The sequence below is a fragment of the Gambusia affinis genome, linkage group LG07, assembly GCF_019740435.1.
Source record: "Gambusia affinis linkage group LG07, SWU_Gaff_1.0, whole genome shotgun sequence".
NCBI classification, from domain to species: Eukaryota; Metazoa; Chordata; class Actinopteri; order Cyprinodontiformes; family Poeciliidae; genus Gambusia; species Gambusia affinis.
In genome coordinates this window covers 21,612,230-21,624,362 of record NC_057874.1, presented here as the reverse complement: position 1 = coordinate 21,624,362, position 12,133 = coordinate 21,612,230, and the positions used below count along the sequence as shown (strand labels likewise).

Genomic DNA, 12,133 nt, shown 5'->3' with positions numbered 1-12,133 from the left:
TCACTCCCAAACATTTATACAACCTTAATCAGCAGGCACGAGTTAAAAGTGGGTAAAATGGGGGATCTAAAGTGATGCAGGTATAGTAAACTCAACAGTGACATATGTATGTTGTTTATCACGTCTCTACCACCTGTGGATTTACAGAAAAATACAGTTTTTGTCACCATTCTTTGGAAAAGTACTTTAATCATACAATCTCAGTCAGATTAAATGGAGAGCACCTTAACAGAAATTCTTGCCTCAGATTCTCTACTGAATGTCTGTTTGTTTTTATATTCAGAATCTTATATTCGAATCCTCAAATTGTCCTTTCTTGTCTTTCACATATATATTTTTATTTTATAAATGTAAGCCTTTTCATACTTTTTTTGTTTCTGGTTTTTCATTTCCTGGGCTTTGCTTATTGTCTTGCCCTCTTATTCCTACTGTCAAATGCAGAGAATAGAACACTTGGTCATTCACATCATCAGAGGGTAATTCCTTCAAATCTCAACTAAAAACCTATGGAAGTAAATATGTGCCATCAGAACATATTTACTTCCATAAAAACCCACTTGTTTAGAGTTGTATTTGAAACGTAATCAATTACAAATTTAATGACGGAACTTGACTTAATGTTGTGTTTTTATTGCTGATTCTATGTTCATTGTGTTTCTGTGTTTGATTTGATGTAAAGCACTTAGAAATGCCTTGCTGCTGAAATGTGCTATGCAAATAAAATTTGATTGATTGATTGATTGATTGATTCAAGCACATAAAAGCACTCTGTTCTAAACCAGTTTTTGGTATCTCTGCCTGTATGTTTAGAGTCATTGTCAATGACTCAATGCAACCTGCCTGGGGTTGATTATATACCAAACTTCTTAAATAATGAGCTGAACAAAATGCCCTGTTTGATAACAAGGATTAATTAGGATCTATGTATGATAGAATTCAAATGACCTGTTTGCATAGTACCTCAAGACAACATTTTTGTGAATTGCTGGCACCAATTATATAGAGATTTACATACCAGTTCAACTGGATTAAACTGTCCTGCTAGAAGGTGAAGGTAAAGTATTCTGCAGCCTCTAACAGGATTTCTTATGGTGTTGCTCTATATTTAGCTCCACCCATAATCTCATCATCTGACCACCTACCCTGTCTCCTCCAAAAGCATTTACATCACCACCATGTTTCACACTGGAGATTGTTTGGTATTCACACTGATGTGGAGTTGTAGTTTTCTTCCACATATTTTCATGCAACCCAAACCGTTTGTTTCCCCTTTTGGCTTGTGGAAAACTACAAAGATTTCTCTTGGTTTTTTTTTAAATACTCGTGGTCTTCCTGCCAATATTTCTGCTGTCAGAGGGACCAAAGTTACCATGAACCTCTTGACGAACAACTTTCATCAAGAAACTACTTTGCGTTGGTCTGTCATATACAATAAAATTTTTATGTGACAGACCAGCTGTCTCATTACAACCAAGACTTTTATGAATAAAGATTTTGGTTGTAAATTAAGATAAAATCATGCTGATGTGAGACAAATAAAGTACAGTGACTCTGCACTCATCACATAAGCATGATAAATGATGTGAACACAGCAGTTACCTTAAGTAAAGAACAGCAGTAGGTTGTGCAATTTACCCTGCATAGCATTAAGGTATTAATTACATTAGGTTCATTAGGTTGCAGAGGGCTGTAAGGGAACCTTTAAAATCTGCAAGTGCAGCACCATTGACTGATCAATTGCCATTATCATGCTCACTACAAAGGTCTGGACCCAAGGGACATGCTGGCTGTTGGTGTAACTCCTCCTTAGAGTTGACATGATGCACTGCAAAAAAAAAATAAAAAATAAAAATAGCAGAATCTAGCATCTCCAGAGGGATGATTTCAAAGTTCTAAGCAGTACCAATACATACAAACAGTGACTGGTTAACAATAACAAACTGTTCTGCACTTGTTTCATTACCAAAAAAGAAAAGGTTTAGAACACAGAGAGCTTGAATGAGCTTCAGTAGAAACATACAGTGCCTCGAACAGATGTGATTATCAGGATTAGGACTTACGTTTCTGTCTCTGTCTCTGTCTCCCTGTCGCCTCTGACCCTCTCTCTTATGAGAGAGGGAGGCAGGACAGCTGGGAGACTGGCAACAGGTCTCACTGCTCTGGGGGACAAACTGTACGTCAGCCAACAAAAAACTATTTCAATAAATCTGCACAGAGGCATTATCTCACATGGATACAGTCATCAGTAAGTGACTAATAGCTGGTTCCTCGTTTTATGTGGTTTGGCTTTTATTAAGGAGGACACATTTTCAGAAGAATCATAAAGATGATTAAGGACATGATTCAGCATGCGAAGAAACATCCAGGGGTAGGTTGGATTACATGTTATTTGTTGAAGCTTAATTCTTTCTGAGAAATGAATTACAATTCTAGACACAATTGTAAAGATTTTTAAATTTTTAAAACTATTGGATAAATGCATGCAGTATAGACAAGCAGTATGGACTGGAGGCATAATGTTTTTATGCACAAAACTGTTTCTTTCATTTACGGGATTTTTTTTTTTTTTTTTAGAAAAACAATATGCAACAAAGACAATAATGCTTAACATAGAATGTTTGAAATATATTACAATATAATGCAAATATGACAAAGAAAACTACTAAATGTATGAGCTAGTGGTGTTGCCAAAGAGAAACAAATATCCAGTTCTCCAACACTTTTTTGCCATGACAACACCCATTAATGAGAATTTTTAAAAAAATGCAATACACCCAACACAGAAAGCTTCAGATGCTCTGGAAACTTAAAAGACCTTTGAGTGTGAGTTCCAAAATAACATTAAAATGTTTGAAACTAGCACTGTGACAGCACAAAATTTCCCTAGCTTCTTAATTTGCTTTACTATCTTAATAAATAAAAAGAAGAAAGGACGACACAAGCTGTGTGCGCTTGTTTTTTTCCTCCTCTGTTGCCTCAGAGCTATACTGAGGGTGACCCAAATTCATGGACTGACAGGGCTGGCTTGGCAGTACACCAGAAAAGTAATAAGGGCAGCAACAGTATCGAACCCCTGCGAGTATAAAACACTTCCTATATTGGTCAGGCTGGATGGTGAAAGGTGAACCTCTCAGTTTGTGGCTCAGTGTGAAGATATCAGAACCATGCACTAGATGACTTCCTATACACAAGCATGTCTTCATTATTTGGTCCCTGTTTGTGTGTATGTGTCAGATCAAAGGTGACCTGCTTCGGTGTGTATGTGTGTGTGTTTGCTGCTTGTGTTTACTCTGGCGATGACAGAGCTGATGCTTCTGCACTCAGCGCACAGTGTGCCTGTGTGTGTGTGCTCTATGAACCAATTTCCAAGGTCATGGAGTCTGTAGAGATGCTTTACACTAAAAGTAGGGTTTCCCACACGATTTTAACGTTAAAATAAAACACTTTCGTATGTGGTAATTTCAAATTAATCATCGTAAAGTACATTTTGCATATATATAAAATTGTCTTTGAATTTTCTGCAGATAGCTTCAATGAGAGCATTGTTTAAACATGGGACCTGGAATAACTTTAACTGTGAGGAGATGACTGGCTTATGGACAGACAAATGGATTGCAGATGATAAATCAGTGGACAAACTGATGGATGGATGACATATGGACGGCAAAAGGGCAGATGGGCAGACAGAGAATGTGCGATCAAGACAATCTATAAAGCAAAAGGCAGCATATGTATGGAGGAGAGCAAATACAAGCTATTTGAGCATCAGGACCTCAGATGTTCCAAAGCAGTAATAAGCGTTGCATATGAAAAGTAAACGCTCAACCTAACAACGAGTGTGCTGCAAGAGTCACAACTGTGATAAATGAATTTAGAGATGGATGATGGGTATCGACAAACTAATGATGGATGGATTTCAAATATTCTTCTGAACTTGTTTTGAAGTGGATAAATCAAGCTTACAATGGGTTTCTCAAATTACTTTCTAAAAATCCACTTAGAGCTAAAATATCCTGACATAGTTTGCACGTGATGACATTCATTTGTCTGATTAAAAGTACCTTTTGAAAACAAACGAACTGTGTTGCCCTTATGATCCAAGTACTTAAATGGTTTTAATGGCTGTAAGTTGAAAATCATCATAAATAACAGAAATAAAGACTTAAAAGCATCATTCTATGTTAATCTGTGTTATGTGTTTTAATTAGTAAATTAAGTTATGCTCAGTTTAGTAAATTGAACTGAACTCTAGTCTAGTTTAGCTCAATGTAAACTAAATTGAGCTACTTCAGTTCAATTTAATTTACTAAATTCAAATTTACTAAATTGGAGCTATTTAATAGCAAAATGTTGTCCTCTATGGACAAAAGCCAAAAGTTTGGTTTTATGTAGACACCAATACAATCCCAAATTTAATATGATATTTATGCTCATAATGAAAGGGAACTAATTTTTAGTTTGCACGATTACCAAAACTTTTTGAAACAGCTTGCTTCCTACTTTAAACTGAGAGCATGTGTGATTATTTATGACATCTATATCTTGGTGGACTGTCTCATACAGGAAGATGCTCTTTATTAAAAGGGATTCATTCAAGCAACCAAGCCATTGAATTTAAATGTCCCAATCAAACCCATAGCTACTCAGACATAAAGCTGTAGTCCATGTGAAAAAACATTGAGTTCCTTTAAATCAAGACTAAAAGCACACCTGCTTAGAGTTGCTTTTGAACTATTATAATTAGAACATTGACCAGCATATTATGTGACGTATATTGATGATGGCAATGAATGTTTTGCATGATGTTTTTATTACTTTTTATTTTTGTGTTTTTATGACTTAAAACACTTTGAACTGCCTTGCAGCTGAAATGTAGCTAACAAGTAAACATGGTTGATTAATTGATAGAGTGGCATCAGTTGCCAGGCAGGTGAAATAGGAAGTGCAATGTAGAGCATCAGATGCAGTGTTGTGAAGCGCTGACTGGACTTTAAAGCAGAGGAGAGAATTTCTTTGGAGCCACAAATCATGCATCTCCTTCTAGTAATCCAATAGATGAGATGGACTGTTTTGCAAGACTCAGCTCCTTAGTTCCTGTGAAAGTAAATGTTCAGATGGGGAACAGTGTGGAGCCCCTTTCTGTTCCATGGTGACTGGCCACCAGTACAAAAGTTGAGGTCCAGAAACTCATAAATGAGCAAGTTTGTTGTGAAAGAAATTGACTGGCCTGCACAGAGTCCTAACCTCAACCCAGGAGAACACCTCAGGGATGTATTAGAGGAGACACTGAGATCCAGGCCGTCTTGTCTGACTCTAGTGTCTGACCTCATAAATGCTCTTCTGGAAGAATGGTCAAAAATTCCCAGAAACATTTCTAAACCTTGTGGAAGAAATTCCCAGAAGAGTGTGAGCTGTTTTAGTGGAAAAGATTGGGCCAACATCATGCTAGACCCTATGAATTAACAGGGGATATTACTCAAGCTTATCTGTGTGAGGAGGCATACAAGTGAAATCATTTGGTAATATAGTGTATTTTGACCTGTAGCCCTCACAGTTATGAACACGGGGCTCAGGGAAAAGTTTTAATCTTTGAATAGGAGTAGAGGTAACACTGTGAAATGGGTTAAGCCAAACAGTAAAAAGTTGGATTTATTCATGAAAAGATTTATATACGTATAACTTTAAACACATTGGTATTAAGGGAACACTCTGGAATAATTTCCTTCTTGTGACTGTAAAGTAAAGGTTATTGTAGCATGTCCCTTCCTTTCTGGGAGAAGCGTTTCCTCTAGCAGTCCTATGTGGTTCTGTGTACCTGAGGGAATGCTGCTGTATCCACCAGAACTTTCAATGTTGTTAAAAATTAAAGTTTTATCATTAGACATCCTTCTAATCAACAACTAGGCGAGTGGCATTGCGTTTAGCGGAGTACAGATGTCTGGATGCAGCTGAGTAGAGACATCCTTCAGTTCAACCTGATCAAACTGTCAGCTCTCTACAGCTTGACTAGATCTGTGTGTGCTGCAAACAGATGTTCGCCAGCGGTGCGGCTCTCCCTCTGATTCGTGCATGGTAAAAACAGGCAAGAAATATAAGGCAGTTAAGTGTCGACAAATAGATGCAGCGCGGTTTAAGGTTTCTCTCACCTAAGCTTAGGTGTTTAAGATGACAAATCACATAATCCTCCTGTCCCCTTAACATGCTTTTTCATTTTAATTCCCGTCTGAGTCACCAGTCAGCACCTCTGCACACACATTTGCCGACAGTAGTGTCTAAATTTACTGAGTTTGTGTGAAAGTGTGTGTTTTGCTCAATCTGACAGGTATAGTGTTATAGGAAGAAAGTGTGCTGCAAACACACACACACACACACACACACACACACACCCACGCACACACACACGCCCGCACACCCACGTGCAGATGATGGTTCTTGCTTCTTTAGTGTCCTTGCCTTTTCAACCCATGCTGACAGTGAGCAACCTCGCACATGGCCTGAGCTTCATGCATATGCAAAAGGGCACCGAGAGGTGAAAGAAGAATGATAATAACTACCTGTATGCGTGCGTGTGTGTATGCGTGCGCGCATGCATGTGGGTGTATGGGTTTCACAGAATTGCATGTTCATATAGCCAATGGAGTGATGTGATGAACTATTCTTATGACATGTGTCATAATGGTCTGAGACTAATTTGTCCTTTCTCTCCTGTCTTCAGTTAATCCCTCAGTTTTTCTTTGTGACTCTGGGCATCTCAGGTGCCACGCTCTACCTGATCCGTCTGGCAAGAGGGCCCCATGTCACGTAAGACTGCCTGGTGTAGTGAATTTTCTTCTGCTGCAATTTGTCTCCAAACGACCACAAACTTTAACGGGGCAGTATTATGTGTTTTCCAGCCACACAGCATCATTTTATAGCACAATGAAGTAACTATGTTAATTTAAGTAGTTGTAAAAATGCTATTTGTATCAAATATGAGTTTTTAAAAAGTTACATAGTAGTAGTTACATAATGCCTTAAAATTGTGCCTCTATCTCTTGAGAACCTGGTCTTTCTGAAATCGCGGCTTCAGGAAGTCATCGCAACATCCGTAATTTATTGACGCTTTAGCAACATTTTTACCGACGATGCAATGAGAAGCACCTCGTATTATGAGCTCAAAAGATCTTCCTAACTTGAATAGCATGTTTTCTAATCTTTTCCATCTCAAAGAGGGGCTGAGAGAAGTAGGTATCAGAATCACATTATTTGTATCGGCAGGAAAATCCTGGATTGCTAAAATTCTTAGAAAAATAAGGTACATTTTAAAATGTGTCAGTAAGTTCATATTCTGTAAGTACTGACATGAGTTTCAAGTGTGTCACCTGTAATTTTGACCAAAAAAACAAGTTTAATAAATTTTTTATGCAATGGCAGTGTGGCTTTTTAGAAAAAAAATGCTTTAAGCTGCTACATTAAAAATGTGAATTTAGTATTTAGTTATTTTCATTTTATTTTACATTTTTAAGAACTTTATCCCAGGTGCCTATAAATGTTGAGGACGTTGTACTTGTTATGTTAGGACACCAAATCATGAAGTTGTAATATTGTTATGCTCCTTGCTTATAACTGTAAAGCTCCTGGTTTTAGCCGACAAAGGTGGACCACTGCACTGCAGCACTGACACAACATAAAATAATCACAAGCGGGAAAGCTGACCAACTTTCTCATAAAAGCAAGTGAAGTGTGCACAGCAACATCTGGGTAGGTCAGAAGAGCAATATGCAGCTCTTTGGCCACCATTACCAAACACATGCTGTGTAAAAAAGAAAAAAAAAATTAATAGATTAGCAAAGTTGCCAACTCAAAAGCAGGGGGGTGGTAATGTTTTGCTTAGGGATCATGAAGTAACTGACAACACAGGATTTAAGTTTACATAAAATAAAATGGAAGAATAGATTCTGCCAATGTTAGCAGAATCTAGGTCCAAATGTTATGCAGTCATTAAAAAGTGAACTAAAAGCCTCTTCAGCAAAACACACCGAAAGCTGAGCTCATAATCCACAAAGAGCTGCTTAGACTAAGAAGAAATTTTGTCTCCCCCATCTGGCAGTAGACAGATTTCACAAATGTCTTCCTTGCAGTCCAGTAGCATGGATTTTGTTTTTGAGGAAAAAGTTTGACAATCTTTTATCATTTTTCCTCTTTTTACACTATGAGGAACACCGTGAGGATTTTTAATGGGACTGGGTCCATGTTTCTAATTATCTTACTGTCAAAAGTCGACACATGCAAGATTCAAAACAAGTGGCTGGAAATATGCAAAATTTGATTGGGTTCTGAGTTCAACACGAAGAGGTTGATACGTCACATTCTTCTTCTAAAACACAAAACAAAGTTATGTTTTAGAAGTTTTTTATACTACATGTGCATGAACCTGCTATGGTGTTTAAAACACCTGCCGCATATTAAGTATGCATCAATGAATCAATGAATGAATCAAAAAAGCTTTAGATGTTTTAAGCTGCAAGAAAACTGAAGTTAAACAAAACAAGAAACAACAATTAGTGTATGAATTTTAAAAGTAAGTGTTTGGATTTTTGCCAAGCGCCATCCATTTACAAGATACCAATAAGACAAACATTTTATATAGCAACTAGTTTTTTGTATAGCAAATTTAGTAGGATCACTATATTACATAATGATAAAAATAAAGTTCAAATGAAAAACATCATGCACATACAACAGGTGTGTGTGGAAACACTGAAGTGTTTTACACAGGAAGATACTTGGTGGCACCCGGCTTTCTGCCTCCACTGCAAATAATAAACCTCTACTGCGTATCAATTATTCACTGTAATCAAAGTAGTTTAAAGATTTACAAATCTTGAATTTGGATAAACAACTGTGATCGGGTTTTTTAAAATAGTATTACAATAGTAATTTCATCTCATAGTTGTTTATCTCCTCGGGTTAAGACATTAAATTCATATGATCCTTCAAACAGAGCCTCAGGAATGATCTTTTTTAAAAATGGAATGATAAGCTAGTAGTAAAGATAAAATAATAATAATAATAATAAAAAATTATAATTTTGTGTGCCAGAGCCACACCAATTGCAGCGAACTCTGTGACCACTCACGTAGAGTAAATGTAGATAGATCACGTCCCATTTCAGGCCACACAGAACCTCTTGTTCTGAGGGTCAGCCATAAAGCCTGACCTCATCACCAGCTGGTGATGAGTGCTGTGGTCAGTGGCTGCCTCCCTCTCAGGCTGCCCAGTGTTTGTTGTAATGGACACACAGGGGGACAGACGCGCTCCTTCTGCCATCCCCATTTGTTTGTGCTTTGGCGCCGTAATATGCTGCTGGAGGGGGAAGTGGAGGAATGGACTGTCGCTCTGGAGTGCTGTGAAATCCAGACTTTGGTTAATGAACAGGGAAAGGATTGCCAATTCACTGGGCTGACTTCATCTCATAATCACTTTTTTTCTCTCCTGACTTTTGTCTCCCTTCAGTTTGTGAGTTTCGCTTTGCCTCTGTCATTCTTCTCCTTTGTTTTCATTTTCCTTATTTGATACACTATTTGACATCTTGTAATTCTGCCCTTATTTATTCTGCACCCATTCTTTTGTTTCCTCTTACATTTATAGTTTGTTCTCCTTTCTTCTCTTTTTGTGAATCGTTCCATGTTTGCAGCTTCTGGGACAAAAAGAACAACCCTGAGCCCTGGAACAAGCTCGATTCAACCTATCAGTACAAGGTGACAATTCCCATCTCACAATTTACAGCTGCTTTCCTGTTCACAGAATCCTAATCTTGACAAAACCACCACTGGCTCTCTATTAGTCACATAAAATCTAGCAAACATCAAGGGCATATTGTTTTTTTTCCTTAATAAAGTAAGATAATTTAGCATTAGCAAATTATCACAAGACAATCTGTTTAAACAAACTTCATATTAAGTCTGTTTAAATATGATCTCAAAAAATTAAGCACACCTCAAACTTTTTTTACATTCTGCCAAGTTACAACTGCAAACATCAGTGTAAATTATTATGACTTTATGTGTAGGAAAATAGTACACAGTCACTTATTTGCAGCTTTCAGCTTCATATATTTGTCCCACCCAGCACACTGAGGTTTGTTGTTTTTTTGCAATAAAACACGCAAAAGTTCAAGAGGCATTACGTAGTACTTTGCAAGGAAAGATATATCATAAGAAACAAATGAACACACTAGCCACTCAATAGAAAGAGATCAACCAAACCATTTGATTTGCACTGATGTAGATGATGTGATTTTAGAGGAAAGATAACTTTTCTGAAGTTTTGTGAAGTAGGTGTTCTTGCCAGAGGAATAAAAGTTACTGCAGACAAAAGGTCATGACAAAACATGTTTAATTCTCACTAGCAAGCCAAAGGTCGAGCATTGAAATTCCACCAATGTTTAAACAATAATCATAATGAGGATGGGGGAGTGAAAGGGGAGAAGCTTGAACTGTTTGATTGATCATGAAAAATACATGCAGCGAAAATAATCAGCTCAATAAAAAAGCAACAGTTTTTAAAAAAATGACTGTAATCTATCCTAACTGTTGGCTGTGAGGCTGTACCGGGTGAGAATCTGGGGGAGAAAAATTACAAAAATCATTGCAAATTATGTTTGTGCGAGCATGTTTGTACAATTTTAAGATCCCTCTTCAGCCCTGCTGAAGACAGCGCTGATTAATTTAATTTAAGCAAAGCAGATTTAAATGTATTCCACCTTCCCTCCACAGTTTGTTGCCGTCAACACAGACTACAAGAGCCTGAAGAAGGACAGACCCGACTTCTAAAGGTCCTCCAGGCACGTCTAGGGGCACCAAGTTCAGGAGGACCTCCACTTACAGCTGTCACCTCACCTCATGTAAAACTTTGTGCTCATGTAACCCTGTGTGTACCTCTGCTACGTCAACTCTGAGCAAATAATACAAAGAAGAAAAACATTAAAAGATGGTTCTACTTTTAGAGTGATCTGCTATATTTTGTAACATTCAACTCATCACATGATGTTTGCAGAAGATGGTATAAAATTACCTGTGCTTTAACAACCTTTACCTTTACATTAAGAGTTCTGCACATTTCATTTACAATGATAATTCTTTATTAAAATCTAAATAAATTCAATGTATATTTGCTTAATTATGTTGCTTGTTGTATTTATAGTGTTTAGTTCACCATTCAGCATTAATAACCAATAATTTTCAATGACTACTCCTGACTGTGCTTCACCGATACATATGCTCTATCAGACAATTTTAATGCTAGTTTGATTAAAACATATTATTTCCTCTGTCTGTCTCAGGTGCCACATGCCCATTTAATAATTTCCTGTAGTATTCAGTTTATGATGAAGTCAGTTACATTTGTAGTGTGTTCATATTTTGAGCAGCATGACTTCCTTCCACAGAAAAGAGCAAATGATCGGAAATTAATTCGAATTTGTGGCCAATTTGGGTTTATACATAGATAAGTCCAAAATTATTTATTCCCCCTGGTAGATGTTTGTTTAAACTGATCTTTTAATTTTATCAACATGTTTCTTCTGAACAATATAATTGCTTTGGTGTTGCCCAATCAGACTTGAAACTGAAAGAGTATCTGTGGAGGGAGCGAAAGATTAGGGTTATGGCAAGGAGCCTCTCCAACCTCAAACAGTTGGAGCTCAATGCTAAATAAAATCCTCAAAACACCAGTGGAAACATGCAAAAACTGCTTAAGATTGAACTCAGCAGAGTTTAGTGGCAATGTTTGGTGTAATGCCATCAAAGATGTTTATTAAGAAATAATTTGACTTGCTATTTTTAGTTTCAATATGAAAAAATTTTACAAATTTAAATTTTACTTGTAAATTTTAAATAAAATTCTCATGTGAATAAATGAAAATATGAATCTCGTGGTTAATTTTTTGGCCATAACTTTATAAAAGCTGGTGACCTTTATTGTTTGAAAGCTTGACAGAAAGTAGGACAGAGAAAAATGCAGTAAACGCCCACTGACCTTCACGACACTCCCCAAGACACAAATATATGTATTAAAAAATAGAAGCTTTAAGGTAAAAGATCTTTTTTAAATTTTACTTCGATTACTTTTTTTTTAACTATTATTATTTCTC

General features: G+C 36.9%; 1 protein-coding gene across 1 annotated transcript; it reads left to right on the top strand.

The window, feature by feature from the left end:
• Nucleotides 1–2,107: 2,107 nt before the first annotated feature.
• Nucleotides 2,108–11,904, top strand: LOC122833823 (NADH dehydrogenase [ubiquinone] 1 alpha subcomplex subunit 4-like 2). The gene is made up of 4 exons (XM_044121737.1): nt 2,108–2,368; nt 6,716–6,801; nt 9,677–9,740; nt 10,758–11,904. Exons 1-4 carry the CDS (start codon nt 2,327–2,329, stop codon nt 10,812–10,814), a joined length of 249 nt encoding a protein of 82 aa, XP_043977672.1. The 5' UTR covers nt 2,108–2,326; the 3' UTR covers nt 10,815–11,904.
• Nucleotides 11,905–12,133: the final 229 nt, after the last annotated feature.